At 38.9% G+C, this 19142-nt stretch overlaps 2 protein-coding genes across 4 annotated transcripts in view; one reads left to right on the top strand and one right to left on the bottom strand.

Moving 5' to 3' along the window:
- The window catches only part of LOC137298825 (protein lifeguard 1-like), a 36126-nt gene extending 28726 nt beyond the window's left edge, over positions 1 to 7400 (bottom strand). Inside the window, exons 1-3 of one of the 2 annotated variants that reach the window (XM_067831107.1) lie at positions 7285 to 7400; positions 5503 to 5591; positions 768 to 846 (exon numbers count right to left, since the gene is read on the bottom strand). In XM_067831107.1, the coding sequence (XP_067687208.1) occupies positions 768 to 846; positions 5503 to 5584 (161 nt within the window). In that variant the 5' untranslated portion in view covers positions 5585 to 5591; positions 7285 to 7400. Of the gene's footprint in view, positions 1 to 767; positions 847 to 5502; positions 5595 to 7284 lie in introns of those variants that run through there. The other variant, XM_067831108.1, reaches the window with a different exon arrangement.
- A 229-nt stretch (positions 7401 to 7629) lies between these two features.
- LOC137298310 (ubiquitin carboxyl-terminal hydrolase 1-like) lies at positions 7630 to 18271 on the top strand. Of its 2 annotated transcripts, none has more exons than XM_067830509.1 (9): positions 7630 to 7847; positions 9806 to 9993; positions 11066 to 11193; positions 11682 to 11872; positions 12653 to 12756; positions 13141 to 14696; positions 15569 to 15752; positions 16479 to 16583; positions 16679 to 18271. In XM_067830509.1, the coding sequence occupies exons 2-9, from the start codon at positions 9842 to 9844 to the stop codon at positions 16998 to 17000; spliced, it is 2742 nt and encodes a 913-aa protein (XP_067686610.1). In that variant the 5' UTR covers positions 7630 to 7847; positions 9806 to 9841; the 3' UTR covers positions 17001 to 18271. The 2 variants fall into 2 exon arrangements, with proteins under 2 accessions (XP_067686610.1, XP_067686611.1); XM_067830510.1 differs by having other exon boundaries at positions 7787 to 7847; positions 9813 to 9993.
- Positions 18272 to 19142: the final 871 nt, after the last annotated feature.

The following is a 19142-nucleotide window of genomic DNA, read 5'->3' as shown; positions in this document are numbered from 1 at the left end:
GTTGGACCAAATACACCACTGTTAAGATCACTAGTGACTGCTCAACGAAGTTGAAGTGCAAGTAGCACAAGGTCAGACACCAGGATGTGACGTAGTTAGACCAAGCTAGAGAAATTGGAGGATGCAACTGCTTTGTACCACTCCCATATTCTGCATTTAAAAATTTGAAATTTGCGCAGGATATTTAAATTTAAAACCATTCTGTTTGAGTCTGCTGCCATGTCTATTCACAAGTGGGACAATACTAAAGACATTGCTCAAATAGTTAATGAAACTGAACTTGCTAACTTCTGGAATGATACAATCAATGACATCTCTCTCACATACTGCCAATGTCATGGAAACCTGTACCCAGCCCCAAATGCAGTCCCCTTGATCTAAGCCATGATGTATTGTATATTAATGTTTGTTAAATGTAGGCATGGCTAAAACTGCAAAGAGCCAGTCACAGAGTTGCTGTCGAAGGCAGCAAGGTGCCTGGTGACTCCTACAATACCCCAGGTCTGAGATCAAAGGGATTCACTGCAGTCTGAGCATGATACAAGTGAATTTCATAACATAAAGACACACATGTGTGAGTTTAGTTTTACGCTGCTTCTAGCAATATTCCACATATCACAGTGGTGGACACCAAAAATGGGCTTCACACATTGCACCCATGTGGGCAATAGAACCAGGTCTTTGGCATGACATGTGTACACTTTAACTACTAGGCTACCCCACTGCATCAGAGAGACACATGAAAAAACAGGAAGTGCAATACTTACATGTAAAGGAACAGTGACATAATGCCGATGGTGACTACTATCTGACAGGTGAGAATCCCATACACCTTGCGGATGAATCCTGCAACATGGAATGCTTGAATTTTGCATCCAGTGGTCATAGTGATTACACTGTTCTGAAAGCACGCCACAGTCAACAAAACATTCAGACCTGCTCAAACAAATAGTGCCTGACCTGACTAGACAAACTGTAAGAAATTTGCTAATTCAACGGTCTATAGTTTCATGTGTGTATTACATGTTTTTTCACAGAAAACAGCAGCAAAATAGAGGATGCTATTGTCCTATAACTCTCATCAAACTTTTAATAATTTGGCATGCATGATCACTGAAAATATATTTAAGTTGCATGTGAAATGTTTGCAAACACTGCCTCAGAATGTTCATGTACTAGCCTGATGAAGTAAGGAGATAGCTCTATGCATGAACCTCGTACCTAAATTTTTATGCTGAATGAATGCAGACAGAATGAGGGATGGTAGGCAGCCCTTCCCCCAAAAGGACTCTTTCAAAGAATCAGAAACTTCTACAGGTTTGTTCGATTCTTTTTCAAAAGAGATGCTCCCTGGTGTAGTCATAATCAGAAGACGGACTCCCAAAGCCGGGAGTAATATTGTGTCTGGTATGCAATACCCTTGGCGAAGCAGAATTTCCTAATCGACGAAGAGAGTGAAAACACACTTACCCTGTCACCTGACCACCGCTGCAAATCAGACAGGGGTGTGGTTAGGGTGAGGGACAATAGCTGCCATGCTTAATAGTCTGATAGGCTGAGAACATATCAGAAAAAGCCCACCCCCAACCAATGAATTTGTGGGTTGTAACTGATACGCTACCTACCCCCACTACAAACCCAGTAAGCTATACATACTGATGGTTAGTAGAAAGGGACCGTTGTAAGGCTTCACCAAAGGTGACAGGGGGTAAATTTTTTTTTAAAAAAGCCACTTGCCACTGAGCAAGAGACTTGAAGAAAGCAAGTTGTCCTGACAAATTTTCCACTTGCCCTGATTTCATTACATAATCAAGAGTGATAAATAGCAAAGTGAGATAACTCTACTTTCATTTCTGCAAAATTTATTAGCTACATTTTGAGCAGACATGAAATGAAATCCAAGTTTATTTACAGTTTAAAATCTTAAGTGGAAAGTATTTAGTAGCCCACGGACAAGTGAGATATCATTACTTGATAGCTCGAAATAGAAACTGACTTGTCCCAGACGCCAGGCAATGGGATTTTTGAACTCCTGGGTGAGTAGGGTAAAAACCAAACCATCACCAGGGGGATAAGACTATAAAAGATTTTGCCAAGCATAAGAATGCAATAGGAGGCTCGAAAGCTCAGTCAGCCAGGGAGACACAATTCTGCCCACAGGTGCAAACCACATGACCAACTGAGGACACTCTCTAGACATATGTAGTATCTAATGAACATGCTCTGGCGACTTCAAATAGCCACCAAGCAGATCTCAATATGCAGAGCCACCGCATAGGCTTTAGATATCGCCACTGCCCTGAGTGAGTCTTCAAACCTTCTGGCAGAGTTAAACCTTTACATACAATCGTCCTATCAGCAAAACAGCTGATTATCCTTACAGATAGATGCTGTTTGTTTGATTGAAGCCTTAAGGGTCTTACAGACATCTAAGACGCGAGTACAACAATGGAGGCAGTAGGAAAGCTGAAGGCTCTAAAAGTGCCCTTATGTCAAAGGAACCTGCAATTTTAGGATGGTAACAGTTTGGCAAGTGATTACTAACTTTGTTTTATGAAAGACAGTGAGTTCAGGATCCAGTGACATTGCGTGAATGTCGCCGACCTTCCTGCCAGACATTACTGCCAGATGAAAAGCTGCCTTCAAACTTAACCGCTGGAGTGAAAGAAATGACAGATTGTAAAAGAGAGGCCCTGACATTCAGTCAAGAAGGACTTAGAAATCCACGGGGGGGGGGGGACAAATCCGCTGATCAGTCGGACAGACGTTGTTCACCCTGGGAGATACACAGGATCTCTTAAATACTGAACTGATCGCAACTTCGCAGAACTGCTTCTGATGAAGATCACCACCTTGCTTCAGGATACACATATATCGCCGTTTGACTGTCCTTTCCCAAATGAACCACATGGCTGCGTGTGAACATGATCAACAAAGTGTTCACACACCATCCAGATCACACTCAACTCTTAACACATTTATGTGGAGGTTCGCTTCGTTCTCTGACCAAAGGCCTACTGCGAGGTTGGCTAAGAACCCCCGCCAACCCCAACCCATCCCTATTGCCGCCTATTCCTATGCTTCTTTATCACTCATAGTCAGTGTTTCAAGTAGGAAGAATCACTGAACCCATGCACACGTCCCGACACAAATACAACAGCATGATAAGTGATGTCCGAGGTTCATGACAAGAGCCCAGTATGAGTGTTCTCAGCAGACAAATACAAGTTCTTTGTTTTGTAAATATCTTATTGAAAAATATAGGTACAACTGTTGTAGGAATTAAAAATGGAAATTCTAATGTACTGAGAGGAGGACCTCCTTTGAAAAGAATGATAAATAGTAGACTCATCACAATGAGAAGGTAGATTGTGTTTCAAATTCATTGTGCATCAGTGCATTGGTAATTGTCAGTTTGAATCCAGAAAATGCTACATACTGATACAAATACACATGCTTATTAATACAGTTGTTAATCTGAGACAAAACACAGACAAGATCACTTTATTTGCTCACACTCACTAATAAAATATAGAGTGACATGTGAAAGAGTTTTGGAATGGTGACCATGGCAGGTTTGAGCTAACTAATTGCCAATTACACCGAAGTCCTTGTGTGCTCTAATTGCAGCAAGCACATCATGAAACTGCTGCAACAGCTGGTGGAACAAATCAACCGAGAAGCTGTTGCTGGTGTAAAAAAATCATTGATTAACTTGGTACACATAGGCAGGTTGTGTCACCATCGAATTACTTCATTAACCACAAACTGGCATTGGTTTTGTAATGGAAGTTTTTGATGTATTGTAAGAATAATAGGATCACCTTCATGAAGCTGTCTATAATTTATATGCTTTAACCCATCTAGTTTGTTTCAAACAGTGACACTTACTCTTTGACATTACCATTATTGACTGATACATGGTTTTGTTCAATAAACGTGTGTTCATGTAAATGCATTGTTAATGCAAAGTTCAAAAGGAACTAACAAACATCAAAATGGACAAAATTAATTTCAAGCCATAGTCATTGCATAATCTTCATAATTCAAAAGTGTATCAGTGAGTAGGTCATCTTCTGTTTTTCATAATGGTATTGACCTCATACCACACACATTTTGGAAATAGATTTTATAAAGAAACTAACAAAAAGACAACTATATAATATTTTCAAAACTTCAATGCACTAATACTGTGGAAGGTTGTAATATTTCTTTAGATCATTCCATTTACTGTATGTTAAGTGTTAATTTATTCAAAATTGTCTGGACACATATAACAAATTAATGCTAGTCCCAAAGTCTGAGACTACCAAATTGTGTCAAGGACAAGTAAAATCAAATGCCCATAATCCTCACTGACTAACAGCATTTGAGGCTCATAATGCTCAACCAGGTGACATTGTTTCAGTTTTGCAACAAAATGGAACTGAATAATATCTTATGGAAAAAATAAACATGATGAACATGTTTGTCTTGTTCTAGCAGGACTAGCTACAGACTCTGAAGACCATCCTCAATACCTTCAGGGTATATGTTCTGATAACTCTTCACTATACCCTGGATGCATCTACGTCCAATGAATTTACTACCTCTCTTAGCTGCTATTTTATCCAATCAGGTATCTACGCTGGGATGTTCAGAGAACCAATCTGAACTCACTCTCGCTTTTTAAAATATCTGACCCATTAAACTTGGCAAAACAAATGATGCAGAGGTACCATCAATGAGGTATAAAGGAGCTCTTGCATATCTTAAAATTTCGGACCTGTCAATTTGTGTGTATGATTTCAACAAAATCTGAGTCTCACTGCGAACAAACCTGTGTAAAGACGATTTAGCTGACTGGCTACTGTGAGAATGAGGATCCAGCAAAGGGAGGTAATAAAACTATCAGGCTGATAATGATTGGATAAAATAGCAGCCAAGAGAGGTAGTAAATTCATCTACCAGATGTAGATGCATCCTGGGTATAGTGGAGAGTTATCAGAACGCATACCCTGGAGATATCGAGGATGAATGGAGACATCAGCTCTACACATGTCTTGAATAAGAATCCCAGACTTTCTACGGCAGTATGAAGGGAACGTGCGTACATTTCACTTTTTCACACACATACAATGTTTGCAACACAAAAGTAAGTCATTCTTCAGAGATGGTTACTCACGGTAAAGAAAGCACCGTATGCACTATATAACATATGAGATGTTGTGATCACATTTGTATTAATCCCCATGATAAAAGATCCTGCATACTTATATGGTCAAACACAGATATGCTCCAGTTAAAGAGACATACAAAAATAAATAAGTTATCCAAGGCTATTTGATTAAAAAAAGATGCTGAAAAGAAAAGGAGTGCACGGGGAAGAAACATTTACTTCAAGTCTGCATGTTTGACATGGCAGTGTTTGACAGTAACATTGTTATACAATACATTGGCAATGGATGATGATGCCAACATTTCCAAGAAAATGACATCACATTTTCAGCGTGTTATACACACCCAGTCGGACACTTTTCTCACTGAAGCTGTTGTATTCCTGGAAACCATTGTCCACAACAGGGTCAGCTTCACCATCATACATTGTGATTCTGAAACAACAACACAGTTCTAGATGACTGAAAATATATTTACACTGACATCCCTGAGCACAATACTGTATCTCATAGAAATGTAACAGTTGCAGCTGCATCCATAATGATTACTACACTAACTGTTCAGGACATATATAAAAATATTCATGGTTCTCATTACCAACCTAAACTTTTGACCCAACCCAAACATTTTTTTAAATTATTCCCACCAGAGAAAATGCAACTATGATATTCAAAATGTCCATGATGTTTTTAAACTTCCAAGTTCTGATGTTCTATTAGAGCAAAGGTGTAAATTTTCACAGAAATCAAGTGGCTTGGGGCATGAAATAAAATGCAAATATAAAATCTGCCCATCTGACCCATATCTTCTGGAAAAAAGTGATGAGCAAGAATATTTCTATGGCCTAACCTTTATCATGCACTAGTGCAGCAGCCATTTTTTCAACAGATGACAGAATTTACTGTTTCCTCAAACACCTGAACCACTGTAAAGGTGAATCAAAGCCTAAAGAGTGTAGAAGGGGGAAGGGAAATGGTGGCATGTTTGCTCTAAGATGGAGACAGCTTTACACATGAATAATGCATTACCTCTCAAATACCTATCCCAGAGGTATGTAGCATATGGTGAAGACGTGTGATTCAGCTGTCATCTTATGTCAAGACTGATATCTCACACATCTTAAACGCAAAACTGACATAAGCTGTAACAATGTACGATAACGTCACTATGGTCGAAATAGATGAGACCAGACACATACATTCAACATAGTCAGACAAGTAGTCTGAGTTCTTAAACATGATATCAGTTTTTGCAACTCCTTAATTTGCCAGTTGGCCATCAGGGTTTGCTGCCACCTGAAGGCTTCAAAATCTGCAGGTCCTGAATGAAGTTTCCTGACCAATTTTGTTGAAGTCAAACCAACAGAAACAAAATAGACTACACTGGTCACAGAGTTTCACACTTTTTTTTACAAAATCAGGTAGCAAACACTATAGAGAAGAGACTTTTTTTATTTGTTAAAGTCTGTTGTTTACAATTCCTTACACTATGCGCTAAAGTACCAGGAAAAACTGTAAGCTAACATAACATGATGGATCATGGATGATTCTTGAGCGCTAATAAACGGGAAAAGCAAGGGAAAGATTCCAGTGGTTGAAAAAGACAGCCAATTTACTGAAGGCCACAAATGCCTGAAGATATAACTGCCGGCCCGATGCAATAACATGAGCACTGGGCCGGCGATTCGATTATTTATTTCAAATGCTGCATGATATACAATTATGACTCACATGAGCTCAGGTTTCTGTATTTCTTCCAGTTCTGGCCTACATTAATAAACAGCAACCTAACTATAAGTCACACGTGTCTATGAATAAGTCATACGCTTGAAAAGAAAATAGCTACTGAACACTTCGTTTGATTCTAATGTTCGTCCAATCAATTGTCACAAGTGACAATGAAATTTAAATGAAAATTATATTAACAATATTTCATTTTACATAACAGATGGTACGTAAAGTCTCTTGTAATGACTATTATGTGTGCCTGTGTCAGGCTGTGCCTATGAATAGATGAATAACACTGTGGTGCTTTTCCCTTCCCGATTTGATCTTTTTCATTTCGCGGTTAAGCTTGAATACGTTACTACCCATAATCCACATAAATACTTTCGAAGAAATTTCTTACCTAAAAAATCGAAATTCAGCCTGCAATCAATTTTGGTCGTAACTTGACAGTTCGCTAGCAGACAGCACGCAAGGAGGACATTCGCGTATTCGTTACCGGAAGTTATGTTTTCGTCACGGCTTATAATGGTACAACTTATAACACTTTTTGACTACTAATTTAAAATATCTACACTAAACATTGCCAACATTTGTACTATCTTTACCAAATAACATGTAACATTAAAACAAAACAAATTAATAATTGTGTAAATACCAGCAGTTAAGTTTTTTTTATATCATCACTCACACTACAAGCACTTACAACAACAGTGCGTTTACAAATACTACAAATTATCACGGCTACGAAAATAACTGAATTACAATTGACAACTTTGAAATATCCATATCAATCAACATTGATATTCAGTGTGATTTATTTTTAATCGATTGATGCATGTGACGTTTTTGAAAAAGGATATAGAGGCATATACGAAACTTTGTCTAGTCAAATAATTACATTTAGCGCGGCAGGTTCTTTTTGCACAAAATGTTGACAACTTTCATGACTTATTGAAACCGGTGGTAAGTAAGAACTGTTTCAACAATGGTATATGATAATGTTATACAGTATAGACGGTACTTCACAACTAAAATACGATATTATTTATGATGGGAACTTAGAGAGAAAACAGTGGCTACAAATTATGTGGAATCTTTTATTGGAAACACACGAAGGACAATTTCCGTCATTGGGTAACACGGCTTTAGTATTTTGATGGATCCCACACGTTGAAAGATAAAAGGACTGCCAGACTGTTGAATTCACATATTCCGTTTTAATCACCTATTGAAAAGACAGAGTAGTTGAGCAGATGATGAAAACCATACACGTCTTCAGGTTTACAAAGATGGCAAACAGCCAATACCGTTCTCTTCCATTAATTTTGTTGTTTTCAGCTAATATTAAATAGCATAGGCCTAATACCACCATGCTTTGTCATAAGAATGAGGAAAGAGTTTCGCCCGTATGCCACCTAAGTTTTAACATTCAGGAAAACGTTCTTAGAGTGTCGTTTTCATAAGTTAGATATGTATTTTAAGCATCCCAGTGTTATGGGTTTTCGACGATGTAAGACAGAAACGGGGAGTAGGGCGTAATTTTTTCCGATTTTTTTCGGATGGATATACTCGCAAAAAGGTAAGCCAACCCTAACCTTTACACACTAACCCTAAGGATCTAGAAGGGGGGTGCTCAAGGGCTAAGGATCTAGAAGAGAGGTGTCCAAGGACTAAGGATACAGCAACGTGTTCGTTAGCAAGCGCTCAGTAGTCCCCAGGTATTGCGCCCAAGTATACTGCACTCTAGCACAAAAATGTAATTTTTATTATTAATATCATGTAAAGTTTTGATTTTGCTAACCTTGAGTGATAAAGATATATGCAACTGTTACACACAAAAATATCACACGTTTCTTACAAAAATTGTGTTGATGACACTGTATCAGCAAAACTGCAGCCACTTGCCACATCCTGGTATTTTGTATGTGTTTTCGACGATGAGCCATACTTTTACCTCCACACTGCCAGAGAGTGTTTTGATCATGTGGCTTCCTGTTTTATGCATACGGCTAGTAGACGACTGATATTGCTGAATTTCGCTCGCTACTTTTTGTTATATAGGCAACCGATTTTGCATCTGAAGTGGTATTAACGATCTCGGGTAAATAATATTGATGTTTGTTTGCTCTTAACATAACTTAACTTCCGGGTTTCAATTGTCAATAAAACGTCCCATGAAAGGAACTGGACATCAGCCCTACCGATGGAACTGTTTGTGAACACAGATCGCGCACATACTTCCCCAAAATAGCACCAGCAGTGCAATCCTCAAAATCCTAAGAATGTCAAATTCAGCTTGCTTTGGGATATATTAGATAAAATGAAGGAATCATGTTAAAAACTCATTATTATCAGATGAGGAATATATATTCAGGTCTTATGATTTTACTGAATGAAATTTAAGGGGGGAAGGGAGGTGATACAGGCAGAACTCTTACCATATATATTTACAGTTCTTCAGGTACTGAAAGACAATAACAAGCCGTGAATTCATCAGTGTTATTAGGGATATGTGTTAAGGGCACCATTTATCAGTAATACAACATTTGTTAAGGATTATGTCATAGGGTAGAGTCAGGTGACTGTGAGTTTTGAGGTTCTGTCATTACTTTAACAATTTGACAGAATGGCTGGCTCAGGTAACCCAGTTGATATGCAGAGTTGCAGCCCTTTGATAAGCCAGATGACTATCATCTCAAGCTGACATAGATGTGATATCTGGAAAACTGCAGTGGCGTCTCATTCAGTTTAGTCACTAACTGATAAATGAAGGCTTGGAAATTAATAACTGTCGAGCCTTAAATTTAGGTTAATGCTTTTACATTTGACAGCAGTAGTGGTTGGTACCATTGCAAAAATTAATTACTTATATTATTAACATTTATGAAATATGTTTTCACAAAAGCTTCTGTTTGGTCCAGTTGCCAGATCCAAGTCTCTAGGTGGTGCCAGTAGGTATGGTTGTTGCTGATGATGACAATCATGGGCAGGTCAGAAAGAGGCCTCGTCTGTCATTGAAAGGAAAGGGGAAGAATGCAAGTTCTGCTACAGCTGCTGTTGATGACTCACATGGATTCCAGGGAACCACCCCACAAGATATATGTGAAAGGTAGCTTCAGTAACGCAGTCAAAACATTTATGCTGCAAAGTCCCCCAAACTGATTTATTTTTCTATTCTTGAGTAAGATACCTTATTTTCTGAGATAGCAATTAATTTGAATGTATGATATCAAGTCATTAATACATGTTAGAGCACTGACCATGTAGAATTAATTTGAGACTAGTTAGTGAAAACCATTTCAATCAACTCTCTTATTTTCATCTAATCTCAGCTATTTCCTATCCTCATATTTTATTCAGATCTGGAAGTAAATGTCTCAGGAAGATTATTCTTTTGTAATTTACATTTTATTTCTGAATCCCTCTTACAATAAAAACTAAGGGGACTGCACTGTCCGAGGATACATAGTAGTCTATAGGGATACAGGTGTAACTTTTTATGAAACAAGATGTCTCAAGAAGATGATAAATATGTTTGTTTTGGTTGGGCAGTTAGGAAGATTGTAATTGATCCATTTCCTTTTCATGCTTTGGACCCAGGGTTGACATTTTTAAAGGCATGTATGCATATGCTTTAACAACAGTAGAGACAAAGATTCAGTTTTGGCTGTTTTCTTTGAGCATCAGCAATTTTTTCAACTTCGGTATTCTCATTTAAGTTTAATTCATTCATTCTCCTTTTTTCTAAAATTAACGTAAAACACCATCTTTTGTCCCAACTGAAGTTTTAGTCGAAAAATTGGTGGAATATACATATCTCAGTCAGAGGTTATCATAAAGATTTAAACTTTTCACAGTTTGTTTCAAACACCAGCAGAATAAAATTGCCAACAAATGACTCAAAATTTTGCTGTTCTGAAGTTCTAAATGTGTAAAAACTTTGATATTGATTGTTCAGTATGAACAAAGAATGAATCATATGACTGATTTGATTTGAAAGTGTTTGGGGCAGTGAAGTCGCGATCTGGTTAAAGTGTCCACTCGTCACGCTGAAGACACAGAGTTGGTTCCCCAGATAGATACAGTGTGTGAACCCATTTTCTGATGTCCCTTGCCATGATATTGCTGGAATAATGCTAACAGTAGCTCAAATCCATGCTCACTCACGCCATCTGTCATAGATCGGAGGAAGCTGAGCCAGTTCAGACCCATGATGGCAACACCACTGAGGACCTAGTAAACCAGTCCGAAAGTTTTGCACCAGATGAAGGGTCAACTGTACCACCTGTAGCATCCCTTGAGAACTTGGGTAGGTACAATAAACAAGATAGTGCACCTAAACAATGGTGCTTATTACCAATAGGCAAGAAAGTTAACTGTCTGTAGAGGTCCATTTCAACCCTTGCCAGAGTAGGTTGGAATTTCACAATGTCACCAGTAACCGTTTTGTGTTGTTTTTTAGCTCTATGTTAATTTCGTTATGTGATTTTGATTGGACTGAGAGACCAGTTAGTTCAGTCAAAATAAAACTTCAAGCTTCAAGTTTATTTTGCAAAGGGTAGAAACAGTTTGTTTAGTCCATTAACTCCCAAGAGTCAGTCTTCTGTTTGTGAGCAATAAATCCACCTTAAACTGCCACATGGTATCTCGATGCGCATTAGTGCCTATTAATACAAGCCGCGCCACGGATGCATGTCCATGTAGAACTGCAATGATCATTGAACTAATCATTAACCCCATTTCCACTCATACACCGATGTAATGACCACTCCCTGATCGTAGTATCCCATGTTGTAGGCAACACCTGCTTCCTGAACAGTGTGCTCCAGATTCTGCGATACACCCCAGGATTCCTGGATGGTCTTGGAGAGTTGTATCGGGAGATCATTGTGGTTGAGAAGACGATGAAACGTCATAAAGAGGCCACAGAAACAGAGGAGGAGAAAGAACCACCTCTCGCACTTGAGTTGGTCAAGCAACTGTTCAAGGTTGAGAGTTTACTCATAAAACATGAAAATAGAAATGAAAATGGTGTCAGAATGAGTCTGGGGCTCTTATGTAGTACTGCCTTCATTAATCCATCCTATATCAGAGTATTCCAAGTCTTCTTGACATTGTCGTGGAATAGCCCTGATGTTTTAAGAGGTGACTGATATGGGCTGGTTGGATGCTGACCAAGTGGTGCTCAAGGGTAAGGAACCACTGGTGCTTGGCTTAGTCACATGCTCCCACAGTGCTGCTAGATTCTTTTCATATTTGTTGTCTAGGTTTATCACAGTAAAAGAAAGGTCTCAGTCAGGTTTGGTGAGCTTGACCTTCATCTCAAGGTCACAAGGGGACTTTAGCATTTTACCGTGTCAGCAAGATATCTCAAGAACCGTTCACTGGGTTCTCTTCATATTCAACACCAAGCTCTATCAAGGGAAGGTGCAGGGCCCAGTCAATTTTGGTGACTTTCATTTAATTTTCAAGGTCACAGTGACTGTTTTTTAGGTGTTTCATACACTGGTCAAGGTCTAAGTGACTTATCAAAATAATGTGTTTGAACAACTACAGCACAAGAGAGAGTTTGAGAATAATGTTTTTGTTGACATTTTACTTCAGCTTAGACTACGACCTTCATTTTCATTTCTTTTTAAGTTTAATTTGATGACATGTCACCTTAGTGACAATGATTGTTGTAGATATAACAAGGTCACCTGGAGTTTTATCAAGCTCCTGTTCATGTATGTAAGTGCTCCAACCCCACTGTGACTGATTGTTTTCAGCTGTACAAAAACATGGAGAAGAGAGAGGAGAGATATTGTGAGATAGCCAGTGCAGATGTTACGAGTATGGCTGTCAAACCAGACAAAGTGCTGGATATTATACGGTCAGTTCATAAGAAAGTATGTCTCTTGGATGCCATTGTCATTGTGTTGCTCGTGAGTTTCACCGAAGCAGTGAACTTAACTATACCTTATGTGCATGCTCTTCAAACAGAATAGAATGTTATGTCTGTACTTCTGAACATTCCATTTTAACATACTAAGTGTTAAGCTAGCTCACTACATTATCCATCTAAATCTTACCATTTACACTTAAGGAAGGAATTATTACTTAAAGAAAAAGCAGTGAACTTTCACAATATCTTTCACATTCCTCCCATGTAAAGTCTGTTGCTTAAACTGATATACGTTTTGAAAAGCATTCAACTCTTCACGCTTGCCCCTAAGTATTTCCAAATTTTTCAACCTTCAAAATATTTGTTCTGCAGAGAGTTTAATCCAATGTTCGAGGGCAACCTGCAGCATGATGCCCAGGAGCTGCTAAGATGCCTGCTGTGTTATCTAGAAGATGCTGAGAAGGAACTCCATCAGACTCAGCTGGACCTTATAGCCTCAATACCCATCAGTCTAATGCCAGCTCAACTTGCTCCAATCAATCCCATCATGCAACGCTTCCTGGCAGCTGGGAAGAAATGTGAGAAGCCATCATCCACTGTTAGTAAGCCTCCTGTTAATGGAAGTGGTGATAGTCTATCAAAGGAAACTGTCAAGACCCAGCTGTTCAATGGGGAAATGACTGATGAAGTGGATGGTATGGTGATGACCAATGGAGGACATGAAATATGTGGCTCAAAAGTGTGTGAACTCTCAGCAGAAGGAAGTGTAACAGTATCATGCAACAAGAATCGGAAACGTAGCCGCTCTCGTTCAAAATCTCTACCAAGAGTGGAGGATCCGGCCAAAGGTGTTTCTACATTTGACAATGATGTCAACGAACATCCAGAAAAGTCCAGTTCCAAGGCTTTGTCAGAAATGAAAACTTCTGAACCTGTTAAGAAAGGAAGAAAGAGACGATCAAAAGGAAGGGATGACTCAGGAGCATCCAAGGATGATTTTGAAAATGAAAGCAAAGAAAAATGTGATGATGTTGCAGATACTGGAGATCACAAGAAATGTAGACGAAGGAAGAACATTCAGCTTGTTACATCCAGTGAAGATGGCCCTAAGAAGACCTGTTCTGAAGCTCCTCATTGTGGGGGTGATAAATCTCAGCGAAGTATATTGTCCATGTTAACTAAGTCAGGGCGGAGGCTTGGTATGAGAGGAAGAGTTGTTAAGAAAGAACCTGAAGCAGTGGGCACTGACACTGTCAGTGTCAAACAAGAACCTCAAACTGTGGAGGATGAATCTGATGACATGATGGATGAAGATGAAGTTTCTTTTCCAAAGCTAAATGCTTCTCCTAGGAAATCTGAAATGTGTGTAAAGTCACCATCCAAATTAAGTCAGGACTTTTCCCAAATGACCTGTAAGTCACCATCAAAGTCTGATGACAGGAACGGATCAGTGGATGTGAAGCAGCCTATGTTAAAGTTACAGAAGTGTGATCATGTGTGTAACAGTCCTCTGAAAAGTGTGAAGGCCACAATAGCCATGAATATTCTCAGCCCAGCAAAACGGCAAGTTAACTTTGATATAGATGAGGATGATTCAAATAACCTAGATGATAGTGATGATGACTCTTTAGGACATCTTAAATCAGTTCCAGTGAAACCCTTGTCTGTGAAAGTTGAAAAGTGTGACCGGGTGTGTGATAGCCCCCAGAAGTCAGTCAGTGCTCAGTTGGCCATGAAGTACCTATCTGGCCACAAGTTACCAAAAATGGACTTTGTAGAAAAGCTTTTTCAGGGAACGATGATGTTGAGAACCAGGTGCCTGGAGTGTGAGTTTTTTCGTGAGAGGAAGGAGGAGTTTCAGGATGTCAGTGTTCCCTTGAGGCGAGAGCAGAAGTCAGATGATGAGGAGGAACATGATGAGGATTCCGGTAATTACTGTTCAGAGAATGGTGACACCTCTGCATTACACACAAACTTATTGGAAGTGAATTTCACCATTGATGATGTTGTTTGCTTGAAAAATCAAGTCGTCATGTAATTGTTGTGGGTTAGTTTTGTGCCCCTTTTTGCAATATTTCAGCAATATCGCCACGGCGGACACCAGAAATGGGCCTCACACGTATTCACAAGGGAAATCAAACCAGGGTCTTTGGTGGGACAAGCAAACACTTTAACCACTAGGTTACCGCACCGCCCTGTGTTTGTCAATATCATTAATAAATCAACATGTTTGATATGTATTCATAGTCATCAACTGAAGAATAGTTTGCTGTTGCATCTACACTGATAATGAGTTTCTAATGTGACCTAGCAGGTTTTTGAGTAAAGGTATATGCATATGTGTTGGTGTGCAAACTAAGGCACACAAAAAAATCTGATTACACCTCTTTAAAATTAAGGGTAGGTAGGATTATTTTCTCTCTTTTTTTAGCTTTAATTTTAAGTAAACTAGGAACTAATAAGATTTATCAATGTGTACCTGTTTATTCAGTTAAGCTTGCGACCATTATGCCAACTTCCTCTGTCTCTTTTACTCTCTCATGTCTGTCTGTGCCAGGAAAAAAACAATGGTATCAAAGAGCTCATCAAGTAAGGTTGGCAGAATACAAGGGTAGGTAATCGGAAAGACAGCATTTTTTTTTTTTTTTTATGCCAGACAGACAAAAGTACTATGTGACTGATATTCATATGAAAAGTTCACATTGAAAATATGTGTGGTTTTTCGTCAAGGAAATATTTGGTATGCAATTGAATATCAGTGATTCAGCAAACATTACAAAGTAAATCCTTTATGTCTCAGATGACGATGACTCCTGCCTGTCCAAGCTGATGTCAGCATTTACTGAGGTTGAGCGTCTGCGTGATGACAACAAATACTATTGTGACATGTGTAGATGCTATGTGGAGGCTGAGCGGTCTCTCCACTATGACCAGCTACCTGAGATCCTAACACTTCATCTCAAAAGATTTTCAGCATCATCAGGGTAAACTTGTTACTTATGAGCATACTGTTTGAACATCTTGTGCTCTCTTTATCTTGTGGGTCAAAAAAGTACCAGTATAACGCTACATTATGCAACTCAGGCATTTTACTGTCTTCTGAAAATGATGCTCAGAGCCAAGTTCAGTGTATCTCCAAAAGTTTGACTTATATTGTGCTTCATTATCATCAACAACAGACATTAAACATTTGAGTGAACAGCATGTTGTAGCACTGACCATGTTAGGTGATTTTCGTGGGAAACCTCTGAATTGTTGATTTTGTTGTGTTTCAGTTTGTTTGGATGAGTGTCCAAGATCAATGACCATGTTAGGTGATTTTCGTGGGAAACCTCTGAATTGTTGATTTTGTTGTGTTTCGGTATGTTTGGATGCAAGTCCAAGATCAATGACCATGTTAGGTGAATTTCGTGGGAAACCCCTGAATTGTTGATTATGTTGTGTTTCAGTATGTTTGGATGCGTGTTCAAGATCAATGACCATGTTAGGTGATTTTCGTGGGAAACCTCTGAATTGTTGATTTTGTTGTGTTTCAGTATGTTTGGATGCAAGTCCAAGATCAATGACCATGTTAGGTGATTTTCGTGGGAAACCTCTGAATTGTTGATTATGTTGTGTTTCAGTATGTTTGGATGCGTGTCCAAGATCAATGACCATGTTAGGTGATTTTCGTGGGAAACCCCTGAATTGTTGATTATGTTGTGTTTCAGTATGTTTGGATGCGTGTCCAAGATCAATGACCATGTGACAATCCCCCTGTCGCTGCCATGCCTTAGATACAAGTGCCCCAAGCCGTGCTGTCGACCTGATCATAGGTAGTAACCTTCTCTCTGCTCACACATATCCCGAGAAGTAGAAACTATGGGTGCCAAATGCAAACTCATCCAAAACACTTGCCTCTGTATTGCAGGTACAACCTCTACGGTATAGTGACACATGCTGGGGTGACGATATCATCTGGCCACTACCTGTCTTATGTCCGTGTCGACTCAGGACCTGTCTCATCTCAGCAACCTCTTGCCAGTTTCATCAAGACAGAATGGTCACCGGTGAAGGAAGATAAGCAAGATGACAAAGAGGTGGATAGTGATCCCTCCACTGTGCAATGGTTTGAGTGTGATGATGAATCTATACGCATTCACTCGGACAAGAATTTCCGGGACTGTCTGACCTCAGAAAACAGTTCACTTCTCGGGACACCATATGTCTTGTTCTATCAGCGTGTCAACTAGATAGATGTAGTGATTACACCAGTTGTACATGCCAGTTTGTGATCAGGAAACCATCTCTACTTGAGTAATACCAATACTGACTAGCAGTCTTTGAAATATGACATTGGACCAACTCTTGGGATTATATTTTCATAATGAAGTTTTATTTCAAATATGGTGTCACACAAGTAGCCTCGTCTTCTGAAGTGCCGGAATTCACTATGCAGAGTTGCACACCTAGGCATGCAATAAACAGAGGGTTGAAGGCTGAAATCCCAGTTCACCCCAATTATGTTTAAGGTGTGTCTGGACCATACCTGTACTCATAGGTTTTAATATGTGGTGAATGTCTGAAACCTCTGTCTTTTGGAAGTCCTCTCTTGTTATGCTGACATGCAGTGATATAACTGAAATGCTATTTATAGCAGCATTATACCAAACTCTTCATTTTAAATGTGAGAAATCGACCAGTCCTTTTGTTGACTACAAGTTTTAATATGGTTTGAAATATTTATTATCAGAATGTACATATTTCAACAGCAGGTTAGGTGATGTGTTTTATTGTTTTATTGTATACATCTAAATGGAGGTGATGGAGACACATCACCAGAAGTCTGAGTACATGCATTCACCTTGGCCTTTTCCATATCGTGATCTGAATTCTCTTTTGCACTAGTCAGTTCTATGATCACTTTGTGCAAGTAGGCCCTGATGGAAGCGTGACCGTAGTGACTGTTTTTTAATACTGCATCACCAACATACACCTTGCTTTCAGTCAGCCGCCAGCTGGAATATTGCTGAGTGCGACGTTAAACAATAACCTATGACAAACCAGCAATGCTTTCAGTCATCCATAACGTAAGAGAAATGTTCCTTGTCCTTTACAGGTATTGTTTGGGAAATATAAAGCTGACTTATTTGACAGACAGACAGACAGGTAGATCAGTGACCTTGTGAAAGTGCGATGACAGCTGAATTTTGCCCCCATGTTTTATATTTTTATTGTCATCAAAACAACTCATGTACAATGCTATGTCATACAGAAACAACTAATGATTTAGTCTCAATCCAGGAGCTGCATGTGTTTTTGTGTACATGCTTTCCTGGAACTTGCCATTTTATTGCTTCCACACTGCTTGGCCAGTCAGCCACGTCATATAAATAAAATAGATAATGTTTTGATCATATAACGTCAGCATGATCAAGATGCTAAACTTGTATCAACCTTGTACTAGAGGATCTTGCACATCTAAGAATCAATAAAAAGAACAGGTGACAAAAGGAAATGGAAACTTGTGTTTCTTATTTGTACAATAACATTTTATTGAAGAATGTGATGATCAAGTTATCAGTATTCCTACACTAAGCCAAACTTTATGATGCATTATTTCCTTATTATGTCCAGATGTGTTGTTGTACTTATGACTTATTGCATGATATTTAAGAATTTTTCATCTATTATGGAACTATTGTCTGTATATATACTAACATACATACATGATTGAATATGTTGGGTGAAGATAATGCCAATCAGCATTCTGCCAGCATCTGGACTGTTGAAAGAACAGCTGGGCTTGGAACAGTTTGCAGTTCTGACTAGTCTAAATTCAAAATGTTTCCTTCTTCTGACTCATGCTTATATTCTTGCCTTCTCCAGTCTGAATGATATTGGAGGGGAGATTGACAAACAAGACTGTTTTGGCCGGAAAGTTTGCAAAGGAGGAAACTCTTGGTTGGATGTACTTTTACATCCTCTTCAAGGGATTTATAAGGGATTCCAAGTGTTCCACTATCATTCGCATAGAGGGAGGAGGCAAGCATATAAGCATGAGTCAGGGTAAGTATAAAATATCAGTTTTACTCAGTTAATATTTTTCAAAACCCATATGTTCACCCAAATTCAAAGCCATGTAGATCAGTTATTAGTGAGTTAAGCAGTTTATGGATGTTCAAACGTCACTCAATACAGCATCTATGACCTTGACATATTTCAGTGCCTTAGTTTCTGTTGGGATGTTTTTGTGTTCAGTTCAGAATTTCGCTGACATGATTCAAAGAATGTTCTTAGACGTTAACTGTAACCCATGGGAGTACAATGTTTGCTTTATGAATCTCAAAACCAGGTAGTTACCAGTCACATGAAACAGGACTAAGGTCTTATTG

Source organism: Haliotis asinina, chromosome 10 (genome assembly GCF_037392515.1).
Source record: "Haliotis asinina isolate JCU_RB_2024 chromosome 10, JCU_Hal_asi_v2, whole genome shotgun sequence".
In the NCBI taxonomy this organism is placed as follows: domain Eukaryota; kingdom Metazoa; phylum Mollusca; class Gastropoda; order Lepetellida; family Haliotidae; genus Haliotis; species Haliotis asinina.
Note: the sequence above shows the minus strand (reverse complement) of the source record. Positions and strands in the feature narration are given on the sequence as shown.